General features: G+C 39.8%; 1 protein-coding gene and 1 non-coding gene across 2 annotated transcripts in view; one reads left to right on the top strand and one right to left on the bottom strand.

Annotated features, from left to right (window-relative positions):
• Positions 1–4,870, top strand: part of ACTR10 (actin related protein 10) — a 40,367-nt gene extending 35,497 nt beyond the window's left edge. Inside the window, exons 11-13 of the mRNA XM_058429770.1 lie at positions 447–528; positions 2,123–2,324; positions 4,438–4,870. Coding sequence (XP_058285753.1) covers positions 447–528; positions 2,123–2,324; positions 4,438–4,619 — 466 coding nt within the window. The 3' untranslated portion in view covers positions 4,620–4,870. The remainder of the gene's footprint in view (positions 1–446; positions 529–2,122; positions 2,325–4,437) is intronic.
• Positions 4,871–10,496: 5,626 nt separating this feature from the next.
• TRNAK-CUU (transfer RNA lysine (anticodon CUU)) lies at positions 10,497–10,569 on the bottom strand. The gene has a single exon. It is a non-coding gene; the product is annotated as a tRNA-Lys (tRNA).
• Between the last annotated feature and the right edge of the window lie 4,639 nt (positions 10,570–15,208).

Genomic DNA, 15,208 nt, shown 5'->3' with positions numbered 1-15,208 from the left:
AAAAAAAAAAAAAAAAAAAAAAAAACAAAGAAATGGGGGGTGGTTGCTTGTAAATCTCTTGTATCACTAGCTAATCTGCTTGTTGAATCTTACTAACTTCCATAGAATACTATTTCTTTTCTCTTATTAGGTTTGGGGAGTTATAATTGGACACCAAATAAACGTAAATCTATACATAATAATAGTAACAGCTAACAATTTAGGGAATGCCTTCTATGTGCCAGACCCTGTTCTATTAACTCATTGCATCTTCACCTCAACCCCTGTGAGGGAGGCATTGTTATCCTCTCCATTTACAAATGAGACACCTTGTATTTTAATAATTATTCTTTGTTAATGTAGTATTGGTACTTAAAAATACTATGTAAATGGAAATAATGGTATATTCTGTGTAATATTATAATACGTGACACCAACAGAAAGCTCTCTTTTTCAAATCCCATTAGGGATTCAGTCGTGGAAATTCTTTTTGAACAAGATAATGAAGAGCAATCAGTTGCCACTTTAATATTGGATTCCCTTATACAGGTATTTTATCTTGTCAAAAAATTACCTTTATTATCACAGTCCTTTAAATATAAATTTTAAATGTTATTTTAGGCAACTAGCAATCCTTGTCACCTATTATTTTTAAAATGTGTGAACAACTAATCTGCTTATTAAATTTTATTTATTTTTACAGAATATGGTCCTTTTTTTAACTTTTTAAACTTTCATTTTAAAATTTTGTAGTTCATGAGTTTTACTCTGGCACTGAGAAAGGGCATCTACAACATTCCAAACCCCAGGATGAGTGCCATGGACATGTGCATTTTTATTTTTTTTTTGAGACAAAGTCTCGCTCTGTCACCCAGGCTGGAGTGCAGTGGCGCGATCTCAGCTCACTGCAGCCTCTGCCTCCCGGGTTCAAGTGATTCTCCTGCCTCAGCCTCCTGAGGAGCTGGGATTACAGTCACCCACCACCTTGCCTGGCTAATTTTTATATTTTTTAGAGACAGGATTTCGCCATGTTGGCCAGGCTGGTCTTGAACTCCTGACCTTGTGATCCGCCCACCTCGGCCTCCCAAAGTGCTGGGATTACAAGCGTGAGCCACCACACCTGGCCTTTTTTTTTCTTTTTTTTGACAGAGTGTTGCTCTTGTTGCCCAGGCTGGAGTGCAATGGCATGATCTTGGCTCACCGCAACCTCCGCCTCCTGGGTTCAAGTGATATCTTGCCTCAGCTTCCCGAATAGCTGGGATTACAGGCATGTGCCACCATGCCTGGCTAATTTTGTGTTTTTGGTAGAGATGGGGTTTCTCCATGTTGGTCAGGCTGGTCTTGAACTCCCGACCTCAGGTGATCCACCTGTCTCGGCCTCCCAAAGGGCTGTACAGGCGTGAGCCACCAAGCCCAGCGACATGTGCATTCTTTTAAGACCAGGGACCAGATTTTTATTTTGTACCTAGTGTGGCTTGTGGTTCCTTCCAATTCAGGGTTGTATAGTATTCAATTTTAAATTCCACAGGACATATGGTAATAACATGTCTCTTTTGTTTAATGACTATGTAATTATAGGACTTCGCATGAAATACCATTGCCTTGGAAGATATGTTTACCTCTAGGGCTCCATTCATTGAAGGACCTTATCATTGCTAACTCTTAAAGAGAACTAATGTAGAACCATAATTTTTCTAGGAGTGTTATCTTCCCACTTAACAACTGGCACTGTGAATACACCTTAGAAAAATTAAATTTCCACATACTTCCCTTACCCCAAAAAAGAGAAGTTATTTCTTCTCATGCTCTTTGCCCTACTTAATCATTGCTACCCTGACAGTGAGAACACTCACATATGCCCTATGGGATGTAAAATTCTATGCTTTTAGACTTTAAAATATTTTTAAATCTTTAAAGTTTATGTATATATTTGGCAGTATTTTTATGGTGGTTATATTTGCTACATGAAAGAAACCTTGCTGTGGCCCTTTTTGTGATACAAACGATCACCTGTTTAATCTGTAGTGTAATAATAATAATATGTATAATAATAGTACATATAATATGTATATTTTCTTAAGTTCAGTCAAGCATTGTTTGTACAGTTCAGAATAAATCCTTCTTTTTTTCTTTTTAATAACAGTGTCCGATAGACACCAGGAAGCAACTAGCAGAGAATTTGGTAGTCATAGGTGGCACTTCTATGTTGCCAGGATTTCTCCACAGATTGCTTGCAGAAATAAGGTATTTGGTAGAAAAACCAAAATATAAAAAAGCACTTGGCACTAAGACATTTCGAATTCATACTCCACCTGCAAAAGCTAATTGTGTGGCCTGGTTGGGAGGTAAGAATTTCACTTTTAAAATGTAATGATTATATAGTATTTGGTCTCTGAATGACACTATTAATGGATATATTAGAATAAATCATTCAGGGTTCAGAATTGCCCACTTTATAAATAGAACTGACACTGACTTTTTCTTTCTTTCTTTTTTTTTTTTTTTTTTTTTGAGACAGAGTCTTACTCTGTCGCCAGGCTGGAGTGCAGTGGCGCAATCTCGGCTCACTGCAGCTTCCGCCTCCCAGGTTCAAGCAATTCTCCTGCCTCAGCCTCCCAAGTAGCTGGGACTGCAGGCGCGCACCACCACGCCCAGCTAATTTTTGTATTTTTAGTAGAGACGGAGTTTCACCATGTTGGCCAGGATGGTCTCAATCTCTTGACCTCGTGATCCACCCACCTTGGCCTCCCAAAGTCCTGGGATTACAGGCATGAGCCAGCACGCCCAGCTGACTTTTTCTTAAATTATATTAATTTTCAGAATTTTATATCTATTTCTCTTGGCATTTGCACTGTGATATTAAGTAAACGTCCTCATTTAGTTAAAGTCATCCCTCAAAATAGTGAAAGCTATGAATTCATTCCAGTGATGCTACCATTTCTTTCTTTCTTTTTTTTTTTTTTTTTTTGAGACATAGTTTCATCCTTGTTGCCCATCCAGCTGGAGTGCTATCGCGTGATCCCAGCTCACTGCAACCTCCACCTCCCAGGCTCAAGCAATCCTCCTGCCTCAGCCTCCCTAGTAGCTGGGATTATAGGCGCCCGCCACCACACCTGGCTAAGTCTTTTGTATCTTTAGTAGAGACGGGGTTTCTCCATGTTGGTCAGGCTGGTCTCAAACTCCTGACCTCAGGTGATCCGCCCGCCTCGGCCTCCCAAAGTGCTGGGATTATAGGTATGAGCCACTGCGCCTGGCTTACCATTTCTTAAAATGTTTATTTTAATGTCTTCCAAAGCTAGTGAGCCACATATGAAAATTGGCCCCTTAATTTATGACTATATTTGTGACTGAGTTCATTAAATGTTTTAAGTAGTGATGGTTTCACTGAAATAAGCAATTAACCTAATAAGTACAGTTGACCCTTGAACAACATGGGTTTGAATTATGTGGGTCCACCCATATGCTGTTTTTAGGAAATATGCTGGAAAAATTTTGGAGATTTGCAACAATTTGAAAAAACACAGACAAACCACGTAGCCTAGAAATATCAAAAAAAATTAAGAAAAAGATACATTATGAATGTATAAAAATATATATATAGATACTGGTCTGTTTATGTGTTAATCGACTGTTCATGTTATTGGTAAGACTTCTCAGTCAACAGTAGACTATTGGTAGTTAAGTTTTGGGGGAGTCAAAAATTATACATGGATTTTCAGCTGCTTGGGGGTCCACACTCCTAATCCCTGCATTGTTCAAGAGTCAGCTGTAACTACTTTGAAGGGAAAAACAATTATGAATATGTACATTTATATACGTTCCGATACGTGTTTTATGATGCAGTTAGAGCTAGAAGGTATCAGGATTGTACATTCAGAGAGAAAAACAAAGTAGTATGACATTTTAAAATGAATGTTATATTATTTCTTGTAAAATAGAATTTGGTCAACGTAGTTTTGATCTAGGACAAACTGATTTAGTAACGGAATTGTTTTTAAAAGACTGCCTTGTGGGTCTTAATAAGGTCTTCAGTACAGAATGTTAGGACATTATGATGATGTGTATTGGGTTTTGCAGTAACATTTTATTTATTGATATGTAACCTTAGTTGTGAGAGAGAAAACTCAGACTCTTATTGATTGTATTTACACAAAGTTGAAAATACTTTCACTCCACTCTATCTCACTTGCTTTTAAATGCAATAATACTTGTTATCATATTCACTATTATTTGCTAAAGGCCATTTCAATTACTTTAACACGGAGTTATGGCTTACCCTATTATTCAAAATGTAAAATAAAGAATGGCTTAACTGGAATTACTTTGAAGATTGTGGCTATGCATTGCTGAATTTTACCAGTCCACTTTTGTCATATAGTGAAGTAGATGTATATGTACATAAAGTTTTCTGGGGTAAAAGTTTTCATCTTAGCTATAAAAAATATTTTTGTCACACAGGGGCTATTTTTGGAGCATTACAAGATATACTTGGGAGCCGTTCTGTTTCAAAGGAATATTATAATCAGACGGGCCGTATACCTGATTGGTGTTCTCTCAATAACCCACCTTTGGAAATGATGTTTGATGTCGGGAAAACTCAACCACCTCTGATGAAGAGAGCGTTTTCCACTGAGAAATAGAAGTTTGATTAAAAATCAACCTTGCTTCATATCAAATATTTAACCAATTATAAGCAAATTGTACAAAGTATGTAGGAAGTTTTGTTATAGAGGACTATAGTGGAAGTGAAAGCATTGTGTGTTTACTCTTTGCATTAATATATAATTCTTTTGGCTTTGTTTCTTGTGTAGTGGTAAAATGGTAGCTGGTGCTTATTGAAATTTGTTGTATTTATATCAATAAAGTATAGTAAAGCAGTTTGATTTTGGAAGTTTGTTATGTGGCTGTTTTTTGTTTGTTTTTTTTTTGAGACGGAGTCTTGCTCTGTCACTCAGGCTGGAGTGCAGTGGCGCGATCTCCACTCGTTGCAAGCTCTGCCTCCCGGGTTCACGCCATTCTCCTGCCTCAGCCTCCTGAGTAGCTGGGACTACAGGCGCCCGCCACCACACCTGGCTAATTTTTTGTATATTTAGTAGAGACAGGGTTTCACCATGTTAGCCAGAATGGTCTCGATTTCCTGACCTCGTGATCCACCCGCCTCGGCCTCCCAAAGTGCTGGGATTACAGGCGTGAACCAGAGTACCTGGCCTATGTTGCTTGTTTTTCGAAAATAATAGTATTTCTCCACAGTTCACATAACCTGTTCTGGGCTCGTTAAATGTGTTTCCAGCAGTTACTCCATTTAAAGCATAAATAGTGTTAACCATTACCAGTTATTTCAAATACTAACATGGGTCCATTTAAAAAATATATTTATGGTGTCCATATTATAATAATGTTGTTTTTCCAGAAATATATTTGATCTTTGGACTGAGAATGTTTGGTAACATAGTCAAGCATTTGTTAAGCAAAATGTGGAAATGTTCACTTTTTAACTTTACAGTTTTTTTAATGAGCAATTCTACATTTCTAAGAAAAAAGATACTTCATTTTTATATAACGTTACAGCTGCTTTATAAAAATGTAGTCACAATGCCATTAATCTTTGCGTTTGTGCTTTATTATAATCTTCTCAAGGCAGAGGTTCTTGACATATGTACTCAATCATTTAACTTTTATTTTATTTTTTCATTTGTTTTTAATGAACTACCTCTTGTTGAAATTTTGCTGGCTTCATTCTTTCGGGATACCTGTGTCCTCTAGTCCTACCGCTCTTCCATAGCACTCTTTCCTTAAGCACAGTATCCGTAACTGGGGCACTTCTAACTTTTACCTTGTAATCGTTTCGACAGAGGTTTTATCTTCTTTCCTGGAATATAAGCTCCATTGGAACAAGGCTTGTCTAGGGGGGAGGGACAGCATTAGGAGATACACCTAATGCTAAATGATGAGTTAATGGGTGCAGGAAATCAACATGGCACATGGATACATATGTAACAAACCTGCATATTGTGCACATGTACCCTAAAACCCTAAAGTATAATAAAAAAAAAATTATGGAAAAAAAAAAAAAAAGAACAGGAAAGACAAAAAAAAAAAAAAAAAAAGAAATTTTTCTTCAAACACAAATCAGATCCTTTATGTCCTACTTTGCACCTTGTATTTTCTTAAAATAGTTTTTAAGGTGTCTTTTATTAGCATATATAGATTTGTCTTATTTTTCTGATAGCCTCTATGTTATTATTGTATGCAGTTGCTATACTTTATTTTACTAGTCCTTCTATTCTAGCATAAAAATGTTGCAATGTGTATTCTGGAACAGAATACCACTGTGCCTTTATGCAAATATGCCTGTCTGAAATCGCGTTGCCGGGTCAAAAATAGTGCACACCTAAAACTTTGAAAGATAGTGCTAAATTTTGTTTCGAAAAGGTTGTATTAATTTGTACTCCTATTTCTTAACTTTGAAACCTCCCAGGAGGATTGCCAGGAATAGGTATGGTATTAATTGCCAATTGGATGGATTTACTATTTTATTAACATCTCTTTTTTCAGTAAACATGAACTTTACATTTATATTGATCTCATATTTTGGTGAATTTAGATTATTTATGAGAAGTTTCCATCATTGAATAATATCAAAAACAGGATCTGTGACTGAAATAGAGCTTTAAAACTAGCTATAAAGTAGCAGACAACTAATGGCTGAAGTTAAGGAATGTAGCCCTCTGTTATAGGTTGAATTATGTCCCTCAAAAAGATAGGTTGAAGTCCCAACCCCTGTACCTTGTGAACGTGACCTTATTTGGAAATAGAGTTGCAGATGTAGTCAAATTAAGATGCGATCATTAGGGTGGCGCCCGAATCCAGTAAGACTGGCATCTTTGTAAGAAGAGGAAGCTGGTTGTGGTGGCCCATCCCTGTAATCCCAGCACTTTGGGAGGCTGAGGCGGGTGGATCACTTGAGGTCAGGAGTTCAAGACCAGCCTGGCCAACATGGTGAACCCCTATGTTTACCAAAAATACAAAAATTAGCCAGGTGTGGTCCTGTATGCCTGTAATCCCAGCTACTCCGGAGGCTGAGGCAGGAGGATTGCTTGAACCCGGGATGCGGAGGCTGCAGTGATCCAAGATCGCGCCACTGCACTCCAGCCTGGGTGACAGAGTGAGACCCTGTCTCGAAAAAAAAAAAAAAAACAACTCCTAAGGAAAGGCATGCCTAACATATACCAGGATTGACAAGGAGACCAATTTGGCTTGTGTAGAGTGAGCAAGGAGAAGAAAAGCAATAGTAGATGGGGGAGTGGGTGGATATCTTGTAAGGATACATCTTACTGAGTGAAACAGGGTGCCCTTGGAGGGTTTTGAGTGGAATGACAAGATCTGGCTTGTTTAAACCGGATTATTCTGGATGTTGCGTTAAGAATAGAGTCTAGAGAGACAAACTGAAGCAGGAAAATCAGTTAAGAAACCATTGCAGTAATCCCAGTGAGATGATGTTTTAAACCAGGGTGCTAGCAGTAAAGATGAGAAGCCTGATTCTGGATACATGGAAGGTAGACCAACAGGATTTCCTGATAGATCTTATGTGGATGTTTCAGTTACCTATTGCTATGTAACAAACTTCTAAAAGTTTGTAGCTTAAAACAATATAAATCCTATTTGCTTATGGTTTTGTGGGTCAGAATTCACGCAAGACTCAGGTGAGCAGTTCTGTTCCACGTAGTATGAGCTGGAGATAGCCACCTGGCTGTATTTAATTGGTGTGCTGGGATGGAAGGTCTAGGACAGCCTTGTTTACAAGTCTCAGTGTCAGTGCTCTCCACATGCCTTCTCTGTCTTCCACATGCTTCTCTCCACATGGCTGGCTTAGGCTCTCTCAGCATGGTGGTCTCAGAATACTGATTTGTTACTTGGCAGCTTGGATCCAAGCTCCATTGTGTGAGTTCTCCTCAAGACACTGTTTGTATCATGCTTTCTGTTATCCTATTAGCCAAAGTCAGTCACATGGCCAAGCTCACAGTCAATATGGGAGGGGAATATTGAAAGACACTTTCACAATGGGGTTGGAGAGATAGGAATCAATAATGTTTCCAATATTTTTCATCCATGCAACTAGAAGGATGGTGTTACCGTTAATGGGGAAAAAAAGGAAAACTACAGGAGAAACAAGTTTTGGGGCAAAGATCAAGAATTAGCTTTGTACATGTTAAGTGTGAGATATCGACTACACATCCAAATGGATATAGACGTTTAACATGTAAGAGAGAGATCTGGGCTCTCTTGAAAGTTTTGAATCGGCCGGGCACGGTGGCTCATGCCTGTAATCCCAGCACTTTGGGAGGCCGAGGCGGGTGGATCATTCGAGGTCAGGAGTTCGAGACCAGCCTGACCAATATGGTGAAATCCTATCTCTACTAAAAATATGAAAATTAGCCGGGTGTGGTGGTGGGTGCCTGTAGTCCCAGCTATTCGGGAGGTTGAGACAGGAGAATTGCTTGAATCCGGGAGGCGGCAGTTGCAGTGAGCCAAGATCATGCCACTGCACCCTAGCCTGAGCGACAGAGTGAGACTCCGTCTCAAAAAAAAAAAAAAAAAAGTTGTGAATCATCAGCAAGTATCTGGTATTTAAAACTGTGAGATGACCAAGTGCATGAGTGTGGATAGAGAAGAGGACCAAGGACTCACCCATCCCTAGAGCACTCCCAAGTGAAGAGATAGGAGTAGGAAAGGAAGTAGCTGGTGAGATAGGGCAGAAAACAAGAAAGCATTAGTGTCCTGGAAGCCAAGGGGGAGATGCGGATCCAGCATGGAGTGATCAAATTTGTAATAAATTTCTGATAGTCCAAGTAAATTAGACCTTGCAATTAACAATTCGATTTTGTGGAGATGAGTGATGACCTTTTCATGTACAGTTTAGTAGACTAGTGGGGTGTGCCGGGAGGGGCAGGAAGTCCTGACTATGGTGGGTTGAGAAGAGCAAGAAGTGCCTGACATCTGGGAACTAATCTAATACAGGTAAGCCTCAATGCTATTACAGATTGATATGACGCTTTCAGCAAACTATGCTTTTCTTCTGTTTTTCACATAACATACACTTCAGACAAGTTGGTCACTGTCCAACTCAAAACACCAAGCACCCCTCTTGCTAAAGGAGTGACTGACTTTATCAGTTTCACCTTTATCCCTCCTTTAGTCTGCCATCCTTATAGATAAGATTTCAGATCGTAGAATTGCCCTGGTTTTCTGAGAGCACCCAATTCAGAACCCCTACTTACTTAGACCCTCCCCCAAATTACCCAACAAAAGCCAAGATCCTATAATCACCATCTTACTGAATCACCCCACACTTCTCCCTTGTTGCCATGAGTAATAAACTAAACGTATTTGTCAACAGGTGTGGGGGTTTTCTGGGTGTTTTTTTGTTTTGTTTTGTTTTTGGTCTATGGCTGAAGGACATTGGCAGGGTTAAGAGATGGGAGGGAGGGGAAACGAGCTTAGGCAAAAGGGGATGGGCTTTTGCTACACAGGGGAACCGAGAAATAGAATGGCAGCCTGTGAGGAAACTAGGTCGAAGTTTTTAAGATAAATAACAGCATGTTTGTGTGTTGAACGGAAAAATCAAGACGGGAGAAAAATTGATCCTTTAGTAGAGAGCTGGGGGATGACACGTGGAGGGTACAGGATCCAGTGCTTTAGGTAGGGTTGGCTTCAGGTAGGAAGGAGCATAAACCGTTCGCCTACGTGGTCTGGCGGGTGAGATCCTGGAATGTGTCTGGCTGTGGTGATCCGAGTGGGCGAGGACATTCTGCTGACTTCACAGTTCTCAGTGCAAAGGGGAGAAGGCGGAAACCTTTCCTCCCTCACATATCCAATTGCCTATTCTAATTTTCACATCTCAGTTGTTTTGTACGTCTTTAAAGAGCCTTTACTAGAGTCTTAATTTCCTAGTATCCATCCCCAAGAAAAATGGAAGAAAACTTGATGTATGCACTAGTGGTATAAATCTCACTACAAAAAGAACTATTTTTCACTATATATTTCTTCAGGGATACACTCCATATTGAGAGGAGGAAAAAGGACAGAGAGAGAGAGAGAGGAAGAAAAACAGAGAAGGATAAATTGGTTCTTTTTCTTCGGAGTCCTCAGGTGCCTCTGAATGTTTTTACATCCGGTCTCTTAAATTTTAGAAGAGCAGCCAAAATGAGAGGCTCATAGGTTTGTTAAGATAACAATTAAAACTGCCCTCTACCACCAACTATCCAAGTATGCATAGTAACAAAAAACTAGTCTTTAACAGTGGGCATTTGGTTTCCTCTGTGTTTTAAGGAGAACACGGGGAGGACGTGTGATTTCAATTGCGCAGTTTGTGACCTGTTTCGTTTACAAAAGGTTAACTTTTTACTGGAGAATCTGGTTAATATTGAAAGTGTTTAAATTAATTCTGCTTAAGAACTCGGTAGTTTAAGTGCTTTAGTGAAACCGTTTACGTTTCAGGAAAAAAAAAAAAACTTACCCGCCCAACGTGGGGCTCGAACCCACGACCCTGGGATTAAGAGTCCCATGCTCTACCGACTGAGCTAGCCGGGCGCTTGTTAAAGCGGCTTGCATTTTTACCTATTGAGGAGTGTTTACATGGTTTTATATTCCTCGCGTAGTTTCTTTTCTAAAAAAATTTATAACGTACTATTAGATCGGCACTTCAGAATTATTTTTAAGAGCGTTCTAAATATTTAATTGTACTTAGATTTAAGAATGTTTGTATATGTATCCAAAGATCATTGAAAACATGCGAATCTTTAGAGTCATTGAATCCTTTTAACAAAAGTGTTTAAAAATATTTACCAACCAATATGTTTTGTTTACATAAACACATATCAAGGCCATCCAACTTCCATCAAATGGCATTCTGGATTCCTACGTGTTTGGGCTCCGCATTTAGAAACAAAGTCCAGTCTCTGAGAGGTTAGTTTCCCTGAACAACCGCGAGGCTTAGCTATTTTCTTTAGTATGGTCTGATGAAGAAGAGTTAAATTCAGAAAAGGGGGCTTCGAGTGAATTAATATAAGGTCTCTTTAGAGTAACTGTCTGACAATGAGAGATAGGACGTTTGGAGGGTGCTGTTATTCTCCTCAAGTGACAGAAGCTGGGAGGAAAGAATTATAGTCTCTGAATCTAATGGTAAAGAATGTGAACTCTAAGAGGCAAAGGGTCAGAAACCTGATTTTAATCAAATTACCATAGGAGATGCTGGAATAATGTCATATGGAAATACATATATTCTGAAATGATGGTGAACCTTTCTAGACAAGAAATTCTGTCCAGGCGCGGGATGCCTGTAATCCCAACACTTTGGGAGGCCGAGGCGGGTGGATCACGAGGTCAGGAGTTCGAGACCAGCCTGGCCAAAACAGTGACACCCCCCCGCCCCCCCGCCCCCAACTCCCGTCTCTACTAAAAATACAAAAAATTAGCCGGGCGTGGTGGCCGGCACCCGTAATCCCAGCTACTCGGGAGGCTGAGGCAGAAGAGTCGCTTGAACCCGGGAGGCGGAGGTTGCAGTGAGCCGATATCACGCCATTGCACTCCAGCCTGGGCGACAGTGCGAGACTTCATGTCAAAAAAAAAGAAAAAGAAATTCTTCTAATTTCTATGATAATGGAGGGGGGTGTAGTGTTTATACTACTACTTAGCAGTGCACGTTAAAGACCAATTTGTAAACCTGAAAATAACAAAGAATTCTTAGGATAGTATCCCCAAAGCACAGTATTTGGAAGCTAGAAACATTGGGCATCACATTTCCTGAGGTATTCAATTTAAAAATAATAAGGTATGTCATAAAATAGTATACATTTAGAGTTGCCTTGCTCTGTCGCCCAGGCTGGAGTGCAGTGGCATGATCTCGGCTCACTACAACCTCTGCCTCCCAGGTTCAAGCGATTCTCCTGCCTCAGCCTCCCAAGTAGCTGGGACTACAGGCACCCGCCATCATGCCTGGCGAATTTTTGTAGAGATGGGATTCACCATGTTGGCCAGGAGTTCAAGACTCCTGACCTCAGGTGATCCACCCGCCTAGGCCTCCAAAAGGACTGGGATTACAGACGTGGGCCACCACGCCTGGCCTTTTTTTCTTTTTTCTTTTAAGAGGGAGTCTCGCTGGGCTGGAGTGCAGTGGCGTGATCTCAGCTCACGGCAACCTCTGCCTCCCGGGTTCAAGCAATTCTCCTGCCTCAGCCTCAGCCTCCGGAGTAGCTGGGACTACAGGCATGCACCACCACGCCCAGCTAATTTTTGTATTTTTGGTAGAGACAGGGTTTCACCATGTTGGTCAGGCTGGTCTCAAACTCCTGACATCAGGTGAGCCACCTGCCTTGGTCTCCCAAAGTGCTGGGATTATAGGCGTGAGCCACCGCGCCCGGCCGAAAGAGCCCCCAAATTCTTAATTATTAATAAATATTGAGTGCACTAGGCACTCAAATAGTGTTTATCACACACAAGTAATGATGTTAATTAAAAGATTAACTGGATACCTAAACAAGTTTTGAGTACTTACGGTTTACCTCCAAGGCCAACCCTTCCGCAACTATTAAACTTTAGCTTTCTTCACCACTTTTTTGGACTATCTTGATCTAAATCCGAACTCCCCAGGAAAGAACTGCAACTAGAGGCCAGGTGCAGTAGCTCACGCCTGTAATCCGAGCACTTTGGAAGGCCAAGGAGGGCGAATCACCTGAGGTCAGGAGTGTGAGATCAGCCTGGCCAACATGGTGAAACTCGGTCTCTACTAAAAATACAAAAATTAGCCTGGCATGGTGGTGCACAACTGTAATCCCAGCTACACGGGCAGTTGAGGCAGAAGAATCGCTTGAACCCTGGAGGTCAGAGGTTGCAGTGAGCAGAGATCATGCCACTGCACTCCAGCCTGGGTGACAGAGCAAGATTCAGTCTCAAAAAAAAAAAAGTTACAACTGGAATGTTTTAACAAGGGTTAGGTAAATTAAGTGGCTAGTCTTCCAAGTCATTCAAGTCCTTTTATCTATTGATTTGTTCAAGAATAAAAACATTAATTGTAATGCTTCATTAGCAGGAAAAAGCAACTGAAATTCCTTTTTCCCCCTTACTTTCTATATCCAATTCTGCAAGCCCTATGTCTTAGCCCATACTCCGCTGCTATAACAGAATACCACAGACTAGGTAATTCATAAACAAGAAAAGTTTATTTGGCTCATGGTTTTAGAGGTCCAAGAGCATGGCACTGACATCTGGCAAGGGCCTTGTGCTGTGTTACATGACAGAGGATCAGAAGAGCAAGCGAATATGTGAGACAGAGAAAGCTGAAATCCAGTGAAATTCATCCCTGTATTAGGAACCCACTTCCAAGATAACTAACCCATTCTGAAAATATCATTAATCCATAGTGCCCTCATGACCTAATCACCTCTTAAAGGCCCCACATCACAATACCATTACATTGGCAATTAAATTTCAACACGTGTTTTGAAGGGGACATTCAAACCATAGCACCCTACACATCTGAAATCCATCTACACTTTTCCACCTCCACTGCCACCACTTTAGTCCAAATCACTCTCCATTACTGCTAGCTCACAAAAGTGCAATAACTTTCCAACTAGTATCCCTGCCTCTCTTCTTTCCCTTATCTATCATTCTTCACACAGAAACAAGAGCTCATTTAATGATTTAAATCAAATCCTGTAATTCTCCTGCTTTAAAAACTCCTGATAACCTCACAGTAGAAAACCAAAAATAAATGTGAAAAGAATGATGGAATTAGAAAATCACCATTTGGCAACCATTGTAATAATTAATTCAAATAAGAATCATCAGATATTAGAATTAATGAGTGAAATGCTGAGGCGTAAACAGGATGTGTACATATTCTCAAAGTATTTCCTCACAAGATACTAATTACAAAGGGAAAAATGAAACATTATCAGGGATAAATCTTCAGCAAGTGATCAAAGTTAACACTATCAGCAATAAAACAACATCATGTCCCTCCTAATATAATGCTCTGACATGAATGAATACAAGGTCATTTCTGTAGTATTCCTGCCATAAATGCATCACTTGAATCAAATAACAAAAAAAAAACCTAAATTAAGGAATATTCTACAAAATAAATGATTTGTATTCTTCAAAAATGTTCATGCCATGAAAACTGAAGAAATACTAAGCAACTATTTTCCAGACTAAAGCAGACTGGAAACATGACAACTGTATGCAAGGTGTGATCTTGGATTTTCTTTTGCTATGAAGGACGTTATTGGGCCAATTACCAAAAAAAAAAAAAAAATGCATAAAGTTGATAGATCATAGTATTGCTAATTTTCTGATTTTCACAATAATACTGTGTCTATGTGAAATAATGTTCCTGTATTGGGGGAAAATACACACTGACGTATTAATATTTAGGAGTAAAAAAAATGCTGATGCCCTATTTACAATCGGACTAAAATTCAAACCACTTCAAGATTTGGTCTCATGTGCACTTGTTCCCTTCCTGTCATTCTTCCCCACTCAATCATTATGAGAGGTCACTGACGTGACGGTTCCCAGCGCAAGCCAAGATTTTTACTGTTCCCTAAACCACCGTCTTTTGTTACCCTATTTTAAATATCACTCACTCAAAAAGTCATTCCCTGAGCACATTGCCTGAAGTTAGTACCTCCATTATCTATTAAAACACTCTTCCTTCTTACTATTTTGCTTATTTATTGTTACCTATTTCTTCCCACTGAATGGAAATTCCATTAGAAATGGGGGTATGTTCTGTTCACGGCTTTTTCTTGAACACGTGGAATATATTAGCGCTCAAAAAATATCTTTAATCAGACTTATCTTTAACTCTTACCAAAAAGCGTTATACTCATAGAAAGAGCACTAATACTTCTGTAAAATTCTAAGCTGAATTCAAAGACGATACCCTTGAAGTGAAACTTCACGAAAGCCTGAGCATAAGAAGGTGAAGTGGATGCCATCAAGATTCTGGGGTCAGGGTCGGGACGCGGAGGAAGACAGGTTACTTCGGGCCTACTGCTTTTTCTACTTTTTGTGAGAGTATACGAGCATCTCTCCCTTTGGCCTAAAGAAAGAATAAAGTCAGGAGAGAATAATAACATAAAAGATAAATAATAATTCCAAGGAAAGGAATAGAGCAGCTTCTCAGATACCACGACGCCAAGCGGCTCAAAGTACGTGAACTGAT

The sequence above is a fragment of the Hylobates moloch genome, unplaced genomic scaffold (genome assembly GCF_009828535.3).
Source record: "Hylobates moloch isolate HMO894 unplaced genomic scaffold, HMol_V3 SCAFFOLD_16, whole genome shotgun sequence".
NCBI classification, from domain to species: Eukaryota; Metazoa; Chordata; class Mammalia; order Primates; family Hylobatidae; genus Hylobates; species Hylobates moloch.
The sequence above is the reverse complement of the archived record's forward strand: the minus strand, read 5'-3'. Positions and strand labels throughout refer to the sequence as shown.